General features: G+C 45.9%; 1 protein-coding gene across 5 annotated transcripts in view; it reads right to left on the reverse strand.

The window, feature by feature from the left end:
• The window catches only part of DENND1A (DENN domain containing 1A), a 207,570-nt gene that overhangs the window by 85,664 nt on the left and 98,784 nt on the right, over positions 1 to 23,122 (reverse strand). For all 5 annotated transcript variants that reach the window (XM_087943987.1, XM_087943984.1, XM_087943986.1 and 2 more), the window contains exons 6-10: positions 13,841 to 13,910; positions 11,756 to 11,836; positions 10,450 to 10,503; positions 8,621 to 8,731; positions 1,501 to 1,601 (exon numbers count right to left, since the gene is read on the reverse strand). In XM_087943987.1, coding sequence (XP_087800113.1) covers positions 1,501 to 1,601; positions 8,621 to 8,731; positions 10,450 to 10,503; positions 11,756 to 11,836; positions 13,841 to 13,910 — 417 coding nt within the window. The remainder of the gene's footprint in view (positions 1 to 1,500; positions 1,602 to 8,620; positions 8,732 to 10,449; positions 10,504 to 11,755; positions 11,837 to 13,840; positions 13,911 to 23,122) is intronic.

Here is a 23,122-nt window from a genome sequence, read left to right on the forward strand (position 1 = left end):
CTCCAACCGAGGAAGGTACTTAGCCTTTAAATCATCCGCTGCCCGAAACCAAACGCCTTCAAATTGACATGTTTCAAGCAAGTTCAGGCACTTCGCTTCGAATGCAACTTAGCTGCCTGCTGCTTCCTTGCATGGAAGACCCCGGAGATCCATTCTCATTCAGCGCCCCCACCCCACCCCATGTGCCAGTTTCTCCCCCCGCTTTTTAAAACTTAGAAGCCGGCAAATGGATTAAACTACACCGATGCCACTTTCCCGGGTCTTTTGACGATAATGAAGAGAAGCCACTTTGAAGAGAACAACGAGGTGTTTTTGGAGAAGAAGGGGCACCACCGGCCGTCTCCTCCCTTCTCTCCCCCCCATATTTCTCTTAAAAGGGCCCTCCCCAAGATGTGAAATCTTCAGCTGGAGATTGTCGGCTTTCGTGCTGTAAAAATCCAAACAGGGTAGTGGTGATATTCTACCAGTTTGGCCCGGTTCGACTGAACTAGTAGCCCCAAGGATCTTCTGGGAGCCAACTGGTTCACTCCAATGATCAACTGCTGGGTCCTCCCGCTTGCCCTGGCTCTACACTGACCTTATTGAGTCTGTCATCTGCACCTCTATAACTGTCTGGCTTGGTTCTGCAACCCAACAGGACAGACCCAGACTTCAGAGGATAATTAGGACTGCAGAAGAAACACTTGCTACCAACCTGCCTTCCATGGAGGACCTGTATCCTGCACGAGTCAAAAAGAGGGCTGTGAAAATATCTACAGACCCCTCACATCCCGGACATTAAACTGTTTCAACTCCTACCCTCAAAACGATGCTATAGAGCCCTGCACACCAGAACAACTAAATACAAGGACAGTTTTTTCCCTCAATGCCATCACTCTGCTAAACAAATAATTCCCTCAACACTGTTGAACTATTTACAAAGTCTGCACCACTATTACTATTAATCTTCTCATCACTTATTCCCCATCCCCTCCCACTTCTGACTGTATGACTGTAAGGGTTGTCTGGCAGAAGCAAGGCAGAGGACCCAGGGGAGCCTGTTCCCAGTGCGCGTAAGCACAGAGCTGCCAGAAGGCAAGAGCAGCTGAGACAAAAGGGGCGACTTGGGAGTAAGGCTGGGAGGTGATTGCCCCTCCCCTAAGGTATAAAGGAGGTGCAAAGGTAGAGAAACCTTTGCAGGAAGCAAAGTCATTTGCTCTGTTCAGATTCAACCTTGAAGCTCTGTGTGGACTTTGCACTTTGGTTGGTTTTTTATAGTTACTTTGGCACATTAGTTGTTGGCAGCAATTCAAAGGAGAGAAAGGTGGGTGCTTATCTCGAGGGACTGTTTGAGACTCATTAAAGTCTGGGAATAAACATAATTCCCAGCGTTGAAATAAAACAAGAGCTGTTTTAACTAAGCGTGTGTGCTTAATTATGGTCTGGAGAAGCCTTGGTCAGAATAGGTTTAAACCCTTAAGATCTTGAGAAAGATCCCTAAGAAAAGGCACATATTCTTACCAGCAGTAGTCCAAAAGATGAGGAGGCAGGACAGGGATGTAAACGTGTTGCCAAAACATTGGGTAGAGCAAGGAGGCCGAGCCATGGATGCAGGCAGTTAGCTGAAAGCAGAGAAATGACAAACATCAGCTCACCTGGGCAAAACTCCAAGATTCAGTCCACTCCGAGATTAAAGTCCACTCTGAGATTATCCCAACACAACTGCTGTGTGACCTCCAAAGGGAGAATGGTAGCTGGGGTCCAGCACTTTTGGAAAAGTTGGCTTTCCAGAATGGGGGTGGATATTGGGGGGGGGGGGGTATAAGATACAGTAGAATTCTTTATTGACCAAGTGTGACTGGACACGCCAGGAATTTGTCTCTGGGGCAGAAGCTCTCAGTGTGCACACAAGCAACAAGCAAACAATCGTGATCGTAATCATAAAATATAATCATAAATCACAAGGTACAGGGACTAAATATTAGGATACTGAATAAGCAATCAACCTAAATCATGAGATACAAACAACAAAGTGATACTCATAAGAAGCTAACGAAATAGGTCAAGGGTCTTCAAACTTGGCAAAGTTTAAGACTGGGGGACTTTAACTCCCAGAATTCCTGAGCTAACATGACAGATGGAGGAATTCTGAGAGTTGAAGTCCACCAGTCTTAAAGCTGTCAAGTTTGAAGACCCCTGAAATAGGTAATAGGAAAGATGAGAAGGATAAGAGTAACACACCCCTACTAGGTGGTTTGACATCCTAAAGGCATAAAAGAGTGTTGTGGGGATTAGCTGTTTAGCAGAGTGATGGCATGGAGGGGAAAACTGTCCTTTTGTCTAATTGTTTCAGCATGCAAAGCACTATGGCATCATCTGGAGGGAAAGCAGTTGAAACAGTTTAGGTCCAGGATGTGAGAAATCTGTAACGATTTTCAGAGCCTTCTTTTTGACTTGTGCAGTATACGGGTCCCCAACGGAAGGCAGGGTGGTTGCAAATGTTTTTTTTTTCCTGCAGTCCTAACTATCTGTTGAAGTCTGTGTCTGTCCTATGTGGTTGCTGTGCCAAACCAGACAGTTACAGAGGTGCCGATGACAGACTCAATCATTCCTCTGTAGAACCGAACCAGCAGCTCCTTGGGCAGTTCTGAGCTTTTGGAGTCAGAGCAGGAAGGACATTCTTTGATGGGCTTTTTTGACAATGGTTTTTTTTGGGGGGGGATGATGTGTCCTTTTTCAAGTCCTGGGAGATTATAGAATGCAGAAATATGAAGGTTTCTACTCGGGGGTGGGATTCAAAAATATGAAGGTCTCTCTACTCGGGGGTGGGATTCAAAAATCCTTGGGAACTGGTACTCTGCTGGGTGGGCGTGGCCATGGTGGATGTGGCCTACCGGAACTTCCGGGAGGGGCATTTTTCACCTTCCCCAGAGTCCGGAGGCTTCCCTCAGGCGTCTGGAAGGGCGAAAACGGCCTCCCTGGGCTCCAGAGGCCCTCCGGAAGCCAGAAACAGACCCATTTCTGCACTTCTAGAACTTCCGGGAGGGCTCTTTTTCGCCTTCCCCAGAGTCCGGAGGCTTCCCTCAGGCGTCTGGAAGGGCGAAAACGGCCTCCCTGGGCTCCAGAGGCCCTCCGGAAGCCAGAAACAGACCCATTTCTGCACTTCTAGAACTTCCGGGAGGGGCATTTTTCGCCTTCCCCAGAGTCCGGAGGCTTCCCTCAGGCGTCTGGGAAGGTGAAAACAACCTCCCTGGGCTCCAGAGGCCCTCCGGAAGATGGAAATAGGCCCATTTCTGCACTTCCAGAACTTCTGGGAGGGCCGTTTTTCACCTTCCCCAGAGTCCGGAGGCTTCCCTCAGGCGTCTGGAAGGGAAACGGCCTCCCTGGGCTCCAGAGGCCCTCCGGAAGCCAGAAACAGACCCATTTCTGCACTTCTAGAACTTCCGGGAGGGCATTTTTCGCCTTCCCCAGAGTCCGGAGGCTTCCCTCAGGCGTCTGGGAAGGTGAAAACAACCTCCCTGGGCTCCAGAGGCCCTCCGGAAGATGGAAATAGGCCCATTTCTGCACTTCCAGAACTTCTGGGAGGGCCGTTTTCACCTTCCCCAGAGTCCGGAGGCTTCCTCAGGCGTCTGGAAGGGCGAAACGGCCTCCTGGGCTCCAGAGGCCCTCCGGAAGCCAGAAACAGACCCATTTCTGCACTTCTAGAACTTCCGGGAGGGGCATTTTTCGCCTTCCCCAGAGTCCGGAGGCTTCCCTCAGGCGTCTGGGAAGGTGAAAACAACCTCCCTGGGCTCCAGAGGCCCTCCGGAAGATGGAAATAGGCCCATTTCTGCACTTCTAGAACTTCCGGGAGGGCTCTTTTTCACCTTCCCCAGAGTCCAGAGGCTTCCCTCAGGCATCTGGAAGGGCGAAAACGGCCTTCCTGGGCTCCAGAGGCCCTCTGGAAGCCAGAAACAGACCCATTTCTGCACTTCTAGAACTTCCGGGAGGGCTCTTTTCACCTTCCCCAGAGTCCAGAGGCTTCCCTCAGGCATCTGGAAGGCGCAGCCTCCCTGGGCTCCAGAGGCCCTCCGGAAGCCAGAAACAGACCCATTTCTGCACTTCTAGAACTTCCGGGAGGGGCATTTTCGCCTTCCCCAGAGTCCGGAGGCTTCCTCAGGCATCTGGAAGGGCAAAAACAGCCTCCTGGGCTTCAGAGGCCCTCCGGAAGCCAGAAACAGACCCATTTCTGCACTTCTAGAACTTCCGGGAGGGCTCTTTTTCGCCTTCCCCAGAGTCCGGAGGCTTCCCTCAGGCGTCTGGAAGTGCGAAAACGGCCTCCCTGGGCTCCAGAGGCCCTCCGGAAGCTGGAAATAGGCCCATTTCTGCACTTCTAGAACTTCCAGGAGGGCTGTTTTTCACCTTCCCCAGAGTCCGGAGGCTTCCCTCAGGCGTCTGGGAAGGCGAATATGGCCTCCCTGGGCTCCAGAGGCCCTCCAGAAGCTGGAAATAGGACCATTTCTGCACTTCTAGAACTTCCGAGAGGGGCATTTTTTGCCCTCCCAGAGCCTCTGCATGGACCCTGCACTTACTTGCATCCAAAATGGGCCGCATGGAGGGTCCTGGGAGGGGAGGGGAGGGGAGGGGAGGGGAGAGGTGGGTGGGGCCAGCCATTTGGTTCAACTACCGGTTCGGCGAACCAGATGGAAGTTTAACGTCCAGTTCTCCCAAACCGGCCCGAACCGACTGAATTCCATCCTTGTCTCTACTGTTGATACTGCGTTGTCCGGTATTGTAAAAGGTGGTAGAATAGTAAGGCTTCTCCTAAAATCATAGACTAAAAACTAACAAAAACAAATTCATAGACTATGAAACCACCTCACAAGATTTTGCTTCATAAAAATCAACGGTGGCTTGTGAAAACAAGCCACCGTTGGAAACCTACCAACTGCAATTTTATTCGCTCCCAATCCCCACACTTTCGCTACTTAAGGGTTACTCCTTACAAGATTTTTTGTTCAGCAGGATGATGGCCAAACTTGGTATGTTAGAAAGAAGTTGGCCAAAGGTCCCGGAATGAAGCTTGGGACTTGGGAGAATCCAATGCAGGAAAACACCCATTAAAAAAAAACACTAAAAATAACATTTTTTTTTTGTCATTTGCTGCTTCAACAACAGACGCTTCTCCTGTCTTATCCTCCCCTCTTCTCAACAATTACACCTAAGGAAAAGATTGACAAGGCAAAAGGATAGTCCCTTAGTGGGCTTTATGACCGAGAGAAGAGCTTTTTAATGCAAAAAGCAGAATTTTATTCTATATCTAATACCGGCGTTGTCATTCATAATTTGGAATTCCTGCCTGAATTACAAGAATTTCTAAGTACACTGCGTGGGTGCAGATGTGGGGAATCCAATTTTGACCTGCTAAACTTTTCTTTTTAAATGTCTTTCTACCAAGAAAAACATTCCTTAATAGCAGTTCTTAATAATCTTCACCTGAAGAACCAGAGGCTTAGCCATGGAAGGTCCCTAGTCAGGAAAAAAAAAAACCGGAGCAAAGAACCCTGAATGAAAACATGGGATCAACTGGCTAATTGCCCATGTGTGAACAGATTTCAAAATTCATCCTCAGCCACTCCCATGCTCCTTTGTGACAATAAATACCGATTTACTGAACATACTAGGAAACTAATCTGTTTTTGTTTTGCTTGGAATAGCAGGCAGGGTTATCATAAAAGGAAAAAAAAATATTTTTCACTGCTGGTTTTGCTAGAAGTCAATTCAATTAAAAGGATTGGGTATATACATAATTTTGTATTTATTTATTTATTTCTTCGTGTTCCTGTAGTGTATATTGGAAGTGGTGACACTTGGAGAGATGTATGCAATGAATTTTCATTTTAATGGATGCTGATTAGTGTATATTCAAAGTGACAATAAAAGTTACTGTTCTATTCTATTCTATTCTATTCTATTCTAATTTTATTCTATTCTATTTTTCTGTGTTCTATTCTCTTTTCTATTCTATTCTCTTTTCTATATCCTATCTTCTGTTCTGTTCTATTTTATTCTATTCTATTCTTCTGTGTTCTATTCTCTTTTCTATTCTATTCTCTTTTCTATTCTTTTCTATTCTATATCCTATCTTCTCTTCTCTTCTCTTCTATTCCTATTCCTATTCTATTCTTCTGTGTTCTATTCTCTTTTCTATTCTTTTCTATTCTATATCCTATCTTCTCTTCTCTTCTATTCCTATTCTATTCTTCTGTGTTCTATTCTCTTTTCTAGTCTATTCTATTCTCTTTTCTATTCTTTTCTATTCTATATCCTATCTTCTCTTCTCTTCTATTCCTATTCTATTCTTCTGTGTTCTATTCTCTTTTCTAGTCTATTCTATTCTCTTTTCTATTCTTTTCTATTCTATATCCTATCTTCTCTTCTCTTCTATTCCTATTCCTATTCTATTCTTCTGTGTTCTATTCTCTTTTCTAGTCTATTCTATTCTCTTTTCTATTCTATATTCTATCTTCTCTTCTCTTCTATTCCTATTCCTATTCTATTCTTTTGTGTTCTATTCTCTTTTCTAGTCTATTCTATTCTCTTTTCTATTCTTTTCTATTCTATATCCTATCTTCTGTTCTATTCTATTCTATTCTATTCTATTCTATTCTATTCTATTCTATTCTATTCTATTCTATTCTATTATTCTATTCTATTCTATTCTATTCTATTCTATTCTATTCTATTCTATTCTATTCTATTCTATTCTATTCTATTCTATTCTATTCTTCTGTGTTCTATTCTCTTTTCTAGTCTATTCCATTTTCTATTCTGTTCTATTCTATTCTATTAAAATCAGGATGTGTAGTCTCTCCAAATCCAGACAATGGTATATCAGTACGTCAACAGCATTAGTGAGGGGAAAGAAATTAATTTGCCATTTATCCAGGGGAAAGCAAAATGAAATGAAATGGACAAAGAAGCCTCCGTCCCCAATCAATACCTATTTACTGAATAAACAGCTAGGAAAACTTAACGTTTTCCTTTTTTTTTTAAAAAAAAAAAACCAAACCAAGGGAACCTATCGCTACTGCTAAAAACCTTACAAAGTGCAGATCTAAACTCTTGAATTAAAGCAAACGGGAACATTGTGGAGAGTAAAACCAAGTCATTTTTTTTTATTATTATTAGTAATGCAACAAGAGCGGGCATAAGTGGGCAGCAGCTTTCATCTCTTGGGTCCTTGATGGACTCTAAGTAGCATTAAGCCAGCATCCTTATCAAACAAAATTGCAGCAAAACTGAGATTCTTATCATGCCCCATTTGAGTTCGCCAAGAGGTCAGGAGCAGATCCACCTGAAAGCATCGTTTATCCATTCTTTTCTTCCTTCTTCTTCTTCTTTTTTGCCTCCAGAAAACAAGCAAACAACAATCTATCCTTCCATGTGGTGTACAAAAAAAAAAAAACCCCAGAGCGCTTTAAATGTTTTTCCGAAGCACTGACTTCAGGAAAGAAAAGTTTGCACATTCGAAGCAAAGAAGGGAGTGATTTCAAGCTGCCCTGGGCAGATTTATCATCATAGACCACCGTAGATGTACAGAAAATAACTCCAGCTTTGCTATTATTTTATGAGTACACAATCCTATTCTTTGGGACAGGGTGAAAAACCCTCTTCGGTGTGTTGGTTATGAACGAACCATTTATTCTGCCAGTGGATTTTCGGGTTTGTATCCTGCGTTTTGCTCGATGTTGGATGTGACCAGGCTGAGCCCGGAGGGTGGGGTCAAATGTATCATCAGTTTGGAGTCTCTACACCTCCATAAGAGACCGAAGTCCAGCCTCCTTTGAAGTCCATTGACCTTATCTGGTGCCATTTCTCCTTGACCGTTAATAGTTCGGATTTTTTGTCTGTAGGTTGCATGAAATAAACTTGTAGCACTTTTGAATTCTATCAATCCATCAATCAAAATAGAACTGACAAAGATTTTGGAGGTCTTCTAATCCAACCCCTTGCTCAAGCTGGAGACTCTCTACCATTTCAGACAAGTGGCTGTCCAGTCGCTTCTTAAAAACCTCCTATGATGGAGCAGCCACAACTTCTGGGGGCAAGCAGTTCCCCTGGTTAATTGTCCTTACTGTTAGGAAATGTCTCCTTAATTCCAGGTTGCTTCTCTCCTTGATTAGTTTCCATCCATTGATTCTTGGCTTGCCTTCTGGTGCTTTGGAGAATAAGTTGACCCTCCCTCTTCTTTGTGGCAGCCCCTCAAATACTGAAATATTGCTATCACGTCACCTCTGGTCCTTCTTTTCTCTGGACCATACCCAATTCCTGCAACCATTATTCTTATAGTCATATAGTTCATATAGTTTTTAATCATCTGAGTTGCTCTTCTTTGCACTTTTTCCAAAGTCTCAACATCTTTTTTGTAATGTGGTGACCAAAACTGGTTGCAGTATTCCAGGTGCGGTCTCATTAATCCTGGTCCCTGACTTCTTGATACCTGGTGAAGAATCCACTGGATTCATCCTTGGTTAGGAGGGAGAGCGGAGCAAACTTCTAGCAAGATTGGATTCTCCCATTAGGTTCCACTGCTCCTGTCTCCACCAGAAACTCAAGACTCAAAGGAAAGGAAAGGGCCACCATTACTTTTCCAGCTTACCGTGCTCAATTTACTGCAGCAAATGAGAATGCGGCGTTCGTACAGCATGCTCGCATACAAATGCAACATGTTGTTGACATCCACGGCTACAAAATACTCGGTCAGATTTCTCTAGGAAGGAAAAAAAAAAGAGAGAGAGAGAGGGAAGTTTGTGAAATGGTCTTCCAGCCAAGGGAGGAGTGGCACTCGACAACAGTTACTCTTAAGCTAGCATCTAAGGCAGGATAGAAACCTTAATCAATCAATCAATCAGGATAGACCTAGAATGGAACTTGGGGGTCTTTTAGTCCAACCCCCCACCACCCAAGAGGGAGACCCCATATCATCTCAGACAAATGATTGTCCAGTCTCTTCTTAAAAGCCTCCAGGGATGAAGCGCCCACAACTTCTGGTGGCAAACTGTTCCCCTGGTTAATTGTCCTCCCCGTTAGGAAGTTTCTCCTTAATTCCAGGTTGCGTCTCTCCTTGGTTAGTTTCCATCCATTATTACTTGCCCTGCCTTCTGGTGCTTTGGTAAATAAGTTGACCCCCGCCTCCTCTTTGTGGCAGCCCATCAAATACTGGGATAATGCTATCATGTCTCCCCTAGTTCTCCTTTTCTCTATACTGGCCTAAATAATGGGCTCAAGACCTTGCACCATGGAAAAACCATCTATCGAATCTTAATTCAACCCAAAGGATTGATATTTTATAACCTTCCTTTGAGACTTCCGCAGACTTTCCTGCTAACAAAAACACACTCCCTTCCACGAGGCAGACCGAGTGACCAAGAACTCGAGGGTGCCGGGGATAAGGACCATGGACAGCGTCAACGCCCTCCACGGCTCCTTCTTGGTTTCACTCAAGCCTTACTGGGCAGCGAAGTGGGAGAGCCGCCCAGTAGAAAAGGGGGCTACTAGGAGAATAACATCGACTCCGTTTTAAAATAAACCTGTTCAACTGGCATGCAGTTCCTCCCTCCCCGTGGTTCTTACTCCATCTGTTCTGATTAGCGAGATGTTTGTGTCTAAACAGAAACTGTTTAGAAGTAGTAGCCACTTCCTGCCGCCGTGGTACAGATACGACAGCAGCGTGTGAAGATGACTTGGCAGGCCTCTCCAAGAAAAAAGGCAATCTTCGTGCCACCCAGATGCTAAATTCCAAAGAGAGAGAGATGGGATGGGATCTTGGAGGCTTTCTAGTCCAACCCTGGGGTGGGATTCTACCGGTTCGGATTGGTTCGGGGCAAACCGGAGGTTCAGTTTTCAATCTGGTTTGCCAAAAACCGGTATTTCAACCGACCGGCTGGCCCTGCCCACCCCTCCTTGACCCTCCGAGGAGTCTCCACGCTGCCCATTTGCGATGCAGGTAAGGGCAGGGTCCATGCAGAGTCTCTGAAAGGGGGAAAAATGGGCCTTCCAGAAGTCCGGAAACAGGTCTGTTTCCGGCTCCCGGGGGGCCTTCGGAGCCCAGGGGAGACCGTTTTTGCCCTCCCAAAGGCCCGGGGGAGGCCTCCAGACCCTTGGGAAGGTAAAAGACGGCCCCTCCCAGGAGTTCCATCCCCACCATGGCCACGCCAACCCAGCAACTGGGCAGTGAACTGGACCCCATACAATTTGCTGTCCCAAACTCTTGCATGAAGTTATTTGAGATCCAACTAAAACTGACAAGCCAGACTTCTATTCTGGTCTACAAGCACTTCCATAAATCTTGATTTCTCCTGACTTTTTTCCCCCCCTTATTCCTAATGTATGATTTCTGAAATCCCATATATGGTGACATCATTTACGAAGAGTGACACACACACACACACACACACACACACACACACACACAGAGCAGAAACTTACATTTTCGGGAATGCTGGGAAGTTCCCTGATGTCGGGTACCGTAAAGTAAGAGTGCTGGAGGGGAGGGGGAGAGAGAGGGAGAAAGAAAAAACAATGCACCTCAAATTTCCATTTCTTTTGACACATTTACACTCTCTACTACCGTGATTCTCAAACTGGATAACTTAAAGACATGTGGACAACATGTCCCAGAATGCACACCCCATGGATGTCCACACATTGCCAGGGTTAAGGAACACTGATCTACTGCTTGGGGGGGGGGGAGAAAGAACTAACACACATCACGGATGCCATAAACACAATTGACAATCCAAAATGCCGTGATGCTAAATATCAATCGATCAGAATAGAGCTGGAAGGAACCTTGGAGGTCTTCTAGTCTAACCCCCTGCTCAAGCAGGAGAACCTCTACCATTCCAGACAAATGGCTGTCCAGTCTCTTCTTAAAAACCTCCAGGGATGGAACGTCCACCACTTCTGGTGGAAAGCAGTTCCACTGGTTAATTGTCCTCACCGCTAAGAAGTTTCTCCTTAATTCCAGGTTGCTTCTCTCCTGGATTATCCCCAAAGTGCTTTTTCAAGAGACAGCTGGACTTTCTGTTTTTTGCTTTGAAGATGTTTCGCTTCCCATCTAAGAAGCTTCTTCGGCTCTTCTTCAGAACAACCCTGACCTGGACGGCTGAGACTCTCCATAGACCAGGGTGTCAAACTCAAGGCCCATGGGCTAATTTCAGCCACTCGCCCCACCCCTCAAGGTCGACCACATGACTGTCTGGTCTCTTCTTTAAAAAAAATCCAATGATGAAGCCCTCACAACTTCTTGTGGCAAGCCATTCCACTGGTTAATTGTCCTCAGTGTTAGGGGAAATTTCTCCTCAATTCCAGGTTGCATCTCTCATTGATGAGTTTCCATCCATTGTTTCTTGTTTCTCTGGTGCTTTGGAAAATAAGCTGACCCCCCTCCCCTATGTGGAACCCCTGAAATACTGGAAGACTGCCATCATGTCCCCCCTACTTTTCTCTACCGCGGCCATACCCAATTATTTTATACAATCCATACCCAGTTATACAAGGTATGGATTTGTTATCAGCCCAAATGCTTTCAGGCTTCGTCTTGTTTCAAATCGTGGAGATTCCAGGACAGATCCTTCTTGGCACATCCCAAGGCCAACGTGGAAGTTAAGAGTGGAGAAATATCACTTCTGCTCTTGGGACTTTTGTGGTTGTCCCCAAGCCAAGGACTGAAGAGCTGCACCCTACTCCAAACAAAAACCTCCAGGCTTTCCCCATTTTAGGAAATGCTCACCACGCTGAGATAAACCGAAGAAGCTGGCTCAGGAATCGGTAGTTTATACAGTGTCTGCAGAAGTTCACATCTTTGGTTGTCCTGAAACGAAGAAGAAGAAGAAGAAGTGAGGTGGTCTTGGTGAGGTGGTTGTGTTCATTGGGAGAGAAACATCTGTTTCCTTCTCTCGCTTGTTTAGGAGAGGCCCAAAAAAAAAATCTTAGTTTTTTTTCTTTGTGTCAACCCCATCAAGTCAACAATGGATCCAACTTCTTTTTTCCCCACTGGGAAAATGACCACCTATCAATCTATTTAAGGCAGAGGTCTTCCAACTTGACAGCTTTAAGACTTGTGGACTTCAACTCCCAGAATTCCTCCTCCGGTCATGTTGGTGCTTTGGAATTCTGGGATTCTGGGAGTTGAAGTCCACAAGTCTTAAACTTGCCAAGTTTGAGGACCCTTGTGATAGATGATAGATAGATGATAGATTGATTGATAGATTGGTAAATAGGTAGGTACAGAGAGAGGGGGGGGAGAGAGAGGGAGAGATGATAGATAGATAGATAGATAGATAGATAGATAGATAGATAGATAGATAGATAGATAGATAAATAGATAGATAGATAGATAGATAGATCGATCGATCAGGGGTCTTCAAACTTGACAGCCTTAAGACTTGCAGACTTCAATTCCCAGAATTCCTCCTCCAGTCATGTTAGCTCAGGGATTTTGGGAGTTGAAGTCCACAAGTCTTAAACTTGCCAAGTTGGAAGATCCTTGATTCAAGGCAACAAAGCAGGACCAATGTGGGATCTCTTCTGACAGAAGTTGCAAAGTGGGATTCTCACAAGAATCAGAGACTGCATCCATTCAGAAGCCCCTTCTTCACACACTGGTGACCAATTGATGCTTCCATTCCTGTTATTTCCAACCCCAATTAAATTCTGAGAGTTGAACCTTCACTGGTTCGGATGACACCCAATTGGGGCAGACTATTTTCCAGGTAACAATGTTAGGCACCTGACCAACCATGTTAGGACAGCTTGTCTAGCAGAAGTACCAAGAGATACTTTCCAATGGCTTGAGATCTGCTGGAGAATGAACGATCCTAAATGATTAACTAAACTTGGACATAAAATGTCTGAATCCTAATACATATGAACCACTCAGAAACATTTGATAATTTCTCACATAACTTCTGAAACCTACTCATGTCTCCTTATTTAGCATATTCTAATTGGAAATGCCTGTGAACCATTATTACCTCTATAATTTAACAAGGGATATCAAAATAACCACAAATAGAATCAAATATTACTTGTCCTTACTGGGAAATTAGGAAAAGAAATCAATGGAAAGATTTTCCTCCTTTCTTTAACAATTGGATGGGTTTTTTTATTTTATCAAAACTTGTGAAAGAATTTGGAATTGTCTTCAAAAGCTGAATCAGACAGGTTGGGTCATCTCTGGTGTTGGCAAATGGTAAAGTTTTTTTTCCCCAAATATTTTTTATTGTACTTTTCCTTTGTTATACATCATATATTAATACTTTTTTATTATACAATTTTCTTGGTTATGTATAGGATTTCATTCTTCACAATATACCATCTGGGTGCAATCTCTACATTCTTAATTACATACCGATAATAAATCTTATACATACAATAGTTATAACGATTACTCTCAATATCTGTTCATCTTCATCTTCACTTATCCTTGTTATGAATTTTACCTATTCATTTTTATCTGTAGTCCAATAATATTATCAAACAACTATAAACATAATTTAACAGGGGATATCAAAATAACCACAAACAGAATCAAATATTACTTGTCCTTGCTGAGAAATTAGGGAAAGAAATCAATGGAAATATTTCCCTCCTTTCTTTAACAATGTTTTTTTTAATTTTATCAAAACTTGTGACATAATCTGGAATTGTCTTCAAAAGCTGAATCAAAGATGGCTTGGGCCATCTCTGGTGTTGACAAATGGTAAAGTTTTAAAGACATACACACACACACACTGGGCCTCTTTCAAATACACACACCAATTCAAATGCACAAGACAAACAGCAAGACAAACACAGGTGTGACCCCAATATTTACCTGGCCCTTCACTGTGTAGTCTGCCAGAATATTCAGCAGTTTATAAAAGACTTCAAACCATGGAAGATAACTACAAAAAAGAAAAGATAAGAAAAGCACATTTGCACATTAATGTTACGAGGGGAAAAAAAACTTTCTTCTGCAGAAATTGTACAAAAGGCCAAGACTCGTTGAGATCTTGCTACTCCTTGAATGCCCCTGATCCCTGAAATAAAATCAGAAAATATTGGTGGTGGATAAAGACTTCTGGTGTCCTGCCAGATGCTGATTGGTAGTCCAAGAAAACATGAACGAACGGTTGCAGGAATTGGGTATGGCTAGTCTAGAGAAAAGAAGGACTAAGCGTCACATGTTAGCAGTCTTCCAGTATTTGAGGGGCTGCCACAAAGAAGAGGGGGTCAAATTATTCCGCAAAGCACCAGAAGGCAGGACAAGAAATGTTGGAAATTAATCAAGGAGAGAAGCAACCTGGAATTGAGGAGAAACTTCCTATCAGTGAGGACAATTAACCAGTGGAACTACTTGCCACCAGAAATGGTGGGTGCTTCATCACTGGAGGTTTTTAAGAAGAGACTGGACTGCCACCTGTCAGAAACGGTGTAGGGCCTCCTGCTTGGGTGGAGAGGGTCGGACTAGATGACCTACAAGGTCCCTTCCAACTCTGTGGTTCTATTATTCCTTTCACACTTCCTAATTTTGGATTTTAAAGGGAGATTTGCTTGATGTAACTCTCCTTACTCCAAAACAATCCTACCTCCCTCTTAAAATTCAGCGTATGGGGCTTGGTTTAGAATGTATGGACCCATTAAAGCAGCTATGTCAACCTTAAGAGAGAACGTAAAAGATCCCCGTTTCTATCTATATCTATAAAAGCCAAAGACCCTCCCACGCATCATCACAAAATCTCCAGAACCGTAAAGCCTACAAGCTTGAAATTTGGCACATATCTTCCTCTTGGCTTCTAGAGGCTCACTAAGAAAGGGTTTTTCGAAATGACCATCAGAGCATTTAGAGTATTTCCTATATTATTATTACTATTAACACACTCTGATGCCAAAGAGTTCTACTCCCCTTCCCCACCTGAAAAGAAATCTCTTCCAAATGCAAAACAAACAAGCAGAGGAGTTTCAGTTTCAGTTTCAGAGCACCAAGCAGCATTAGTACAGAATAGTTGAGCTAAGCCACTCCCAGGCTCCTTGCTGTCTCCTTGCTCACACAGCAAATACTGCTTCAGTTTCCAAACAGCCCTCCACTCTCTCGCACACTGACCAGACGCTAGCCAGATGAATACCGACGGATGCTGGTAGGCAGAGGCACAATTCCCCCACCCATTATTTTCCTCCCCCAAAACTGAGCCCGATCACATCGTTTCATTAGCGAAGCATGGGCATTGAGCTAGTTCCCAATAAAATACTCTCCGGAGAAGATACCGCTGCAACCTAAGAACTCAAGAGTGGAAAAAGGATATAATTTCCCTCCACTTAACATGCCTCCAGGTTATTTTCTCAGCTCCAGTCCATTCTTAGCTCCATTCCTAGCACCCCATGAAATTCAGAATACAAGGAGAGGTTTTCTGGTTGCAGTGAGGAAAAAAAAAAAGAAAGAACTTCTCGCCGGGTTGGGCTTTTTTTTTATTGTCTGGAAGTCACTCCTGCGGGAAGAAAACGTCCCTCGGCTACAGAATAAGCCCAGATCTTGCACAAACGGGGAAATGTTCCAACTTCTTGAAAAGGGGCACTTGGAAAAGCAGTTTGTTAACCAAGCAGCCGACGGGAACCGAAGAGGCAGCGGCATCGGATTATAAAGCGCTTGTTTTCTCCAAGGCTTAAATGTCAAAATCAGATTCTGCTTAGGGACCTGGCTCCTTTTGCTAAGCAACCATGGACCGATTTCCCAGGTTCCAACCAGCATCAACAACTGCCAGAGGGCTCTCGGGGGGGCCCTGCGTTGTCTTCACACCTGGGGGGAAAAAAACCTTGGCAGGTGTTCTCTGTTCGATGGGTATATAGTGGCAGACTCAAGCCCAGTGCAAGGCAAGGGAGGGAAAAGAAAAATTTCGGGCTGGCTTCCCAGGGCCCAGGCCGGCTCCAAATGGGAGGAACCTTTTCAAGGTTCTTGTGAGTTGGGCGTTGGGCCCAAAGGTGTGTTTCCAGGCTGCGCTGAGGCTGAAGCTTCCTAGCTTTCAACTAGTCAAGGTGCAACCAACTGACATGTGGGGGTTTTCCTTCCTTCCTTCCTTCCTTCCTTCCTTCCTTCCTTCCTTCCCTTCCTTCCTTCCTTCCATCCTTCCTTCCTTCCTTCCCCTCTCTTTACCTTCCTTCCTTCCTTCCTTCCCCTCTCTTTACCTTCCTTCCTTCCATCCTTCCTTCTTTCCCATTCCCTTCCTTCCCTCCCTTCTTTCCTTCCTTCCATTCCCCTCCTTCTTTCCTTCCTTCCATTCCCTCTGCCTTCTTTCCCATTCTTCCTCCCTCCCTCCCCTTCCCTTCCATCCCTTCTTTGCCTTCCTTCCTTCCATCCATCCATCCTTCCTCCCTCCCCCTCTCTTCTTTCTTCCATCCCTTCTTTGCCTTCCTTCCTTCCTTCCTTCCATCCATCCATCCTTCCTTCCTTCCCCTCTCTTTACCTTCCTTCCTTCCATCCTTCCTTCCTCCCATTCCTCCTTCCTTCCATCCCTTCTTTGCCTTCCTTCCTTCCTGCCTCCTTCTTTCCTTCCTTCCATTCCCTCTGCCTTCTTTCCATACTCCTCCCTCCCCCCTCCCTTTTATCCCTTCTTTGCCTCCATTCCTTCCATCCATTCCCCTGCCTTCCTTCCTTCCTTCCATCCATCCATCCCTTCCTCCCTCCCCACCCTTCTTTCTCCCATCCCTTCTTTGCCTTCTTTCCTTCCTTCCTTCCTTCCTTCCTTCTTCTTCTTCTAAGTTCTTCTATTTGAGTTCTACCAGCGGAGCAGAAACAAGCCAAACGGGGGGGGAGGAGCATTCCTCTCTGGGAATCTCTGCCTTCTCTGTTTTATTTGCGAGCCTCCCTTTTCAAAACGCAGGGAGGGGATGCGAGGCAGCAGCCTCACACCCTCCTCTGCCTGGAGCCGATGGACCGAGAAACTGGCAGCCCACCTGGGGATTGACGGGGGGCATGTTTTTCTCCTGTTTCATTGGTAAACCAAGCACTTCCTCTTCCCTTTGGCTCCTCCAGAGCTTTTGATTAACGGCTGCTTTCACGGGTCAGAGGTTAAACAAAGGAAGGGAAGCCCCAACTGAAATGGCCCACAGCCCTGACACACACACACACACACACACACACCTACACAAAATTAAAAATAAACCAGCCCAAGGGTGATGGGCTGGAAGAGAAACTCGTCTTAAAAGGACGTAAAAGCAACAGGTTGAAAATTACTCCAAGCACCACGAGTTCAGAGATTTCAGCAGCCATAAATCAAGAGAGTGATTCTGGCTTGTTTTACACCGGACTCAACTTGGCTTGCCAAGATAATTGCATTTATTCTCCCCCAACCCGGTGGGGAAGCAACCTTCCTTGCCTCCCGTCTCACAGGGGCAATATTTTCTCCTGTGTATATTTTTATGGTTGTTTAATAGCCCTCCATGGGAGTTCCCAGCAACCGGTTCACTGCCCGAGTGCTGGGTGGGTGTGGCCATGGTGGGCGTGGCCTACCGGAGCTTCCGGGGAGGGGGGGGCGTTTTTTGCCTTCCCCAGAGTCCGGAGGCTTCCCTTGGGGCTCTGGGAGGGCGAAAACAGCCTCCCGGGCCTGTTTCCGGACTTCCAGAAGGCCCATTTCCCCCTCCCTCCCAGAGCCTCCGCGGGGACCCTGCACTTACCTGCATCCAAAACGAGCCACGTGGAGACTCTGGGGAGGGGAGGGGTGAGGTGGGCAAGGCCAAGCCAGTCGGTTCAACTACCGGTTGGGCGAAACCAGGTGTAAATTTAACATCTAGTTCGCCCAAACCGGTCTGAACCGACTGAATCCTCACCCCCTGACCTTACATGAATGTATTTCAGGCCCAGAGGGGTCTTCCTTCCAACTATTTCCCCCTCCAAAACGCTCTTTGCGCTCTTCTGACCGAGCTTACTGCACAGGAAGAACGATCTCTGCCTTATCAAGACCATGGGCTTCCAGGAAGTGCCCCAAAGGCAACTGAACTTCTTGGGTTTTCTTTAAGACATTTCACGTCTCATCCAAGAAGCTTCTTCGGTTCTAATTAAGTGGTGGGGGATGGAAGGGAATTTTACTCTCTGCAAGCATGACCTGATATTTAAAGATCCTGATAAAGCACCTTCTGGTGCTTTGGAAAATAAACTGACCCCCTCTTCTTTGTGGCAGCCCCTCAAATACTGGAATGCTGCTATCTTGTCACCCCTTAATTCTTCTTTTCTTCAGACTAGCCAGACCCAAATCCTGCAGCCGTTCTTCCTACGTTTTAGTCTCCAGGCCTTTAATCCGCTGAGTTGCTCTTCTCTGCACTTGTTCCAAAGTCTCAACATCTTTTTTGTAATGCGGTGACCAAAATTGGTTGCACTATTCCAGGTGTGACCTTACTAGGGGTTTTATAAAGCGGTACTAATACTTCACATGATCTTGATTCTATGCCTCTTGTTTATACACCCCAGGATTGGATAACGTGGATATGGACAACAGAAGCTTCCCAAGAAGAAACATGGAACGAGATGGCCACCGTGGAACCCAAAGAACAGCCTGATCATGCACAGCTTTTGTCCTCTCAACTTAATATTAACATATTCTGCAACCTTCTTGGACCACTAGATATATTTTATCTGCTGCCTACAGGACAATTGCGGCTCCTCTTCCCTTGAGGGATTGTCCTAGTGAAGAAACTGGGGGTGACCATCCTGTGGGCCAATTATTGTGACTCTTGGGGGCTCAAGATCACCCCCTCAGAGTCCGTGGTCCGGACTAATTAATTGGGTTAGGGGGTTTGCACGACACACAACCTCTCTTAATCCATTTAAGCGTCTCCTAGCCAGCAGTGGGGCCATAAGATTTGCAATGCAATCCTTGTGGAGTTAATTTTTTTTTAATTGCTAGCATGGGGAGGGGAAGAGGTTTTAAAATTGTTGTGACCAGTAGAAGTCTAATTGGAGCTTCATCTTCCCTGGCGCCATGAGCAACTGGGCTACCTTAGTATCTCCGGACAAGGTTATTCTTTTCATTCGTGAATTTTATTCCCAGATTAAGAACCCGAATCGAGGGCCATTGAACAACCTGGTCTCTCTCCCTTCCCTCTTTCTCGTATTCTGCAACCTCAAGTTTAATTTTTTTTTTACTGAGTTATAAAATATTGTAAAATGCAAAATACAAAAGTCAATAGGAAAACAGTGGGGAAGAGAAAGGGAGAAGAGAAAGTGAGGAAGGGTAGGAATAAAAAGAAAAAACAACCACATTGACTTCCGACACTCTCTGTTGCAGCAAAGGAAGGCGTTAGCATCAAATCACAACTTTTTGCTTTTTCATAATAATATGAACCAGCCATTTCTGTAAAGATCTGTCCATCTACTCAGGAAAACCCCCAAAATCAAAGTTTCATTCTTTTCCACTTTATGCACAAAGTTCAGAAGCAGTTTCCATGTGGAAACAAAAGTATTTATGTTATTTTCTTTAATCAAAGTGCTCAATTTTGCCATTTCAGCCAAACCCCATCAACTTCTGCAATCATTCGTCCAGGGTAGGAATCAAAGTGTCCTTCCATTTTTGTGTGTGCAATAATCTTGCTGCATGCATCCTGCAACCTTGTTCAAAACCCTCTGCTCACCTTGGCAAATTTGCAAAACCGCAGCAGCCATGGGCCTAAACGTTAGTGGGTATCTAGTCTGACTCCAAGGGGGGGAAAAAAAGAAACAGAGGAGGGAAGTATTGTTCCGCTATTGCAAAAAAGGGCACAGATTTAGCAATTACCTTGAGAAGAACTACCATCACATTCGGTGACCCCAGGGAGGTTAATAGAATTTTTTTTTATAACGATCCCTATGCAGTTATTAGGCAAGCTTTGGAAGGGACTGGGAATGGCAAGCACCGTTTCAAAGAGGAAAAGGGAAAAATATTCTATACGAAAGTCTCTGGATCATAAATGAGTCAGCAGCATTTGAAGCTGTCCTTCCGCAAACGACATTTTCAAGCTGGAAACGTCAAATAATTCCGTATGTTTTGCTTTGCAGTTTTTATTTGTTTTTGTTAAGTAATTGGACTGGCAATGAGAGGAGGAGGAGGAGGAAGAAGAAGGAAATGGGAGGAGGAAGAAGAGGAGGAAGAAGGTGGAAGGAAGAGGAGGAGGAAGGGGGAAGGAGGGGAAGGAGGAGGAGGAAGGAGGAGGAAGGAGGAGGAAAAAGGAGAAGGAGAATGTGGAAGGAGGGGAAGGAGAGGAGGAAGTGGGGTGGAAGGAGGAGGGGAGGAGGAAGGGGAAGGAGGAGGAAGGAGGAGGAAGAAGGAAATGGAAGGAGGAAGAAAAGGAGAAGAAGGTGGAAGGAGGAGGAGGGAGGAGGAGGAGGAAGGAGGAGGAAGAAGAGGAAATGGAAGGAGGAAGAAGAAGGAGGAAGAAGGTGGAAGGAGGAGGAGGAGGAGGAGGATGGTGGAAGGAGGAGGAAGGGGAAGGAGGGGAAGGAGGAGGAGGAGGAAGGAGGAGGAAGAAGAAGGAAATGGAAGGAGGAAAGAAGGAGGAAGAAGGGGGAAGGAGGAGGGAGGAGGAGGAAGGAGGAGAGGAGGAAGGAGAAGGAAATGGAAGGAGGAGGAAGAGGAGGAAGAAGGTGGAAGGAGGAGGAAGAGGAGGAGGATGGTGGAAGGAGGAGGGGGAAGGGGAAGGAGGGGAAGGAGGAGGAAGAAGAAGGAAATGGAAGGAGGAAGGAGGAGGAAGAAGGGGAAGGAAGGAGGAAGGAGAGGAAGGAGGGGAAGGAGGAGGAGGAAGGAGGAGGAAGAAGGAGGAGAAAGGAAGAATGTGGAAGGAGGGTGGAGAAAAGCGGCAGTGGAAGAAGGAGGAGGAAGGGGGAAGGAGGGGGAAAGAGGAGGAAGGAGGAGGAGGAGGAGGAGGAGGAGGCAGCATCAGCTACAATTCTGGAAGTGATGCTTTATCTGCAACCAACGTCTAAGAGCAAAAGCTGCTAAAATCCACCACCAACTGCCAATTAAAAAGCTGTGTAAGTGCTTGCAAATCAGATACGGAAGCTCGGAAGCCGAAGAGAGATCAGCGTGTCAGGGTGTCCCAGGGGTCGACAAACCGTCGAGCCCTCTCAGAGGAGATAAGCATTCCTCGCCAGATGTGCTCCTCCTGGCTAAAACACAGCCTGGGCTGACACAACACCCCACCCCATAGCAACGCAGCAGAAATCCTGCGCAGCAAAAGCACAGCGCTGCCCGGAGAACATCCTGGAGATGCTGGCTATGGGGGCCTCCAGAGCACCTTGATGTGATGTCAAATACGAACAAGAGAATCACTTCTGATTTCCTCTGGAAGTCAAGATCCACAGGGAAACAGGGAAGTCCATCCCTTCTGTGCTCCCCCCTCCGGCCTTGGACTGACCATAGCCAGAGACCGAAGGCTACTTTGGTCTGAGCCAACGAAGAGGTCATTATACTCCAAAGTTTAAACTGAGCCAGAGTTCACCGTGGGAATGTTTCAGTACGAAATGAAACAGCTGCTTCGGAATTCAAGGAAGGCAGGAAAAAAGATTTATTTATTTATTTTTGCAATTCTCCCTTCAGTGATACGGGGCAGATCCATTCTCCCTCCCAGCTGGAGCTGAGGCTATGACCAAAGCGCTGGTTTCAAAGGAAGCTTTGCAGCCATGGGCTTGTGTGAGTCAGGTCCACCTTAATGCCCACTGCCGGTGTTCTAGTTACAACAGATATTGGACTGATTCCAATGGCATCAGTCTGAAACATGAAAACCTGATGGTGAACTGAATGGGTCTATGACAATTCACCACAGCCAACTCTCTACAGCCAACTCGCCATGGCCACCCCTCCATAGCCACTTTTCTGTGGCCAACTCTCCACAGCCAACCCTTTGCGGTCAACTCGTCATAGCCAACTTTCCATAGCCAACTCTCTGTGGCCAACTCTCCACAGCCGACTCTATGGTCAACTCTCCAACTCTGCCCACTCTCCACAGCTGATGAGCCAACTCTCCACAGCCAACTCACAGCCAATCCACAGCTGACTCTCTGTGGTCAGTCTTTGGCCAACTCTGTGCCAACTCTCCACAGCTGACTCTCTGTCCCATGGCCAACTCTCCACAGCCAACTCACCATGGCCAACTCTCCACAGCTGGCTCTGTGGTCAACTCTCCATGGCCAACTCTCCACAGCCAATTCTCTGTGCCCACTCTCCACAGCTGACTCTCTGTGGTCAAGTCTTATGGCCAACTCTCCACAGTCAACTCACCATGGCCAACTCTCCACAGCTGGCTCTGTGGTCAACTCTCCATGGCCAACTCTCCACAGCCAATTCTCTGTGCCAACTCTCCACAGCTGACTCTTTGTCCCATGGCCAACTCTCCACAGCCAACTCACCATGGCCAACTCTCCACAGCCAATTCTCTGTGCCCACTCTCCACAGCTGACTCTCTGTGGTCAAGTCCCATGGCCAACTCTCCACAGCCAACTCCACAGCTGGCTCTGTGGTCAACTCTCCATGACCAACTCTCCACAGCCAATCCACAGCTCTCTGTGGCCAACACTCCTCAGCCAACTCACCATGGCCAACTCTCCACAGCTCGACTCATGGCCAACTCTCACAGCCACTGGTCAGCTGAGCCGGGTCAAGTCCCATGGCCAACTCTCCACAGCCAACTCTCCACAGCCAATTCTCTGTGCTCACTCTCCACAGCTGACTCTCTGTGGCCAACTCTCCACAGCCAACTCACTGTGGACATCTCTGCACGGCCCACCTGCCACAGGACAACTCACCACAGGACAATAATTACATTAATATTGAAGAAATAGTCGATGAGAGTCATTAAAGAAAGGATGAAGAAGTAAAATGTGAATGACAAAAAATAAAGTATATTTTTAATTATTTTAAATAATTGAATTGTTGACTTGGCCCGCAGCGACAAGCAGTGTCCCATGGTGAGTTGGCTGCAGTGAATTGGCTGTGGAAGGTTGATTGTGGCAAGTTGCCTCATTCTGAATGGAATGGTGCCAACCCAGCTTCTGAAGGGACTCATCATGTCTTCCTGGATTCTGAGCACTATCCTGAAAGAACACCCCACAACAAAGGAAGCCCCCTCTTCCTCCTTCTCCAGATATCCTCTTATCAGG

Source organism: Notechis scutatus, chromosome 15, assembly GCF_049901735.1.
Source record: "Notechis scutatus isolate UNSWTSFEM ecotype Mainland chromosome 15, rNotScu1.2, whole genome shotgun sequence".
In the NCBI taxonomy this organism is placed as follows: domain Eukaryota; kingdom Metazoa; phylum Chordata; class Lepidosauria; order Squamata; family Elapidae; genus Notechis; species Notechis scutatus.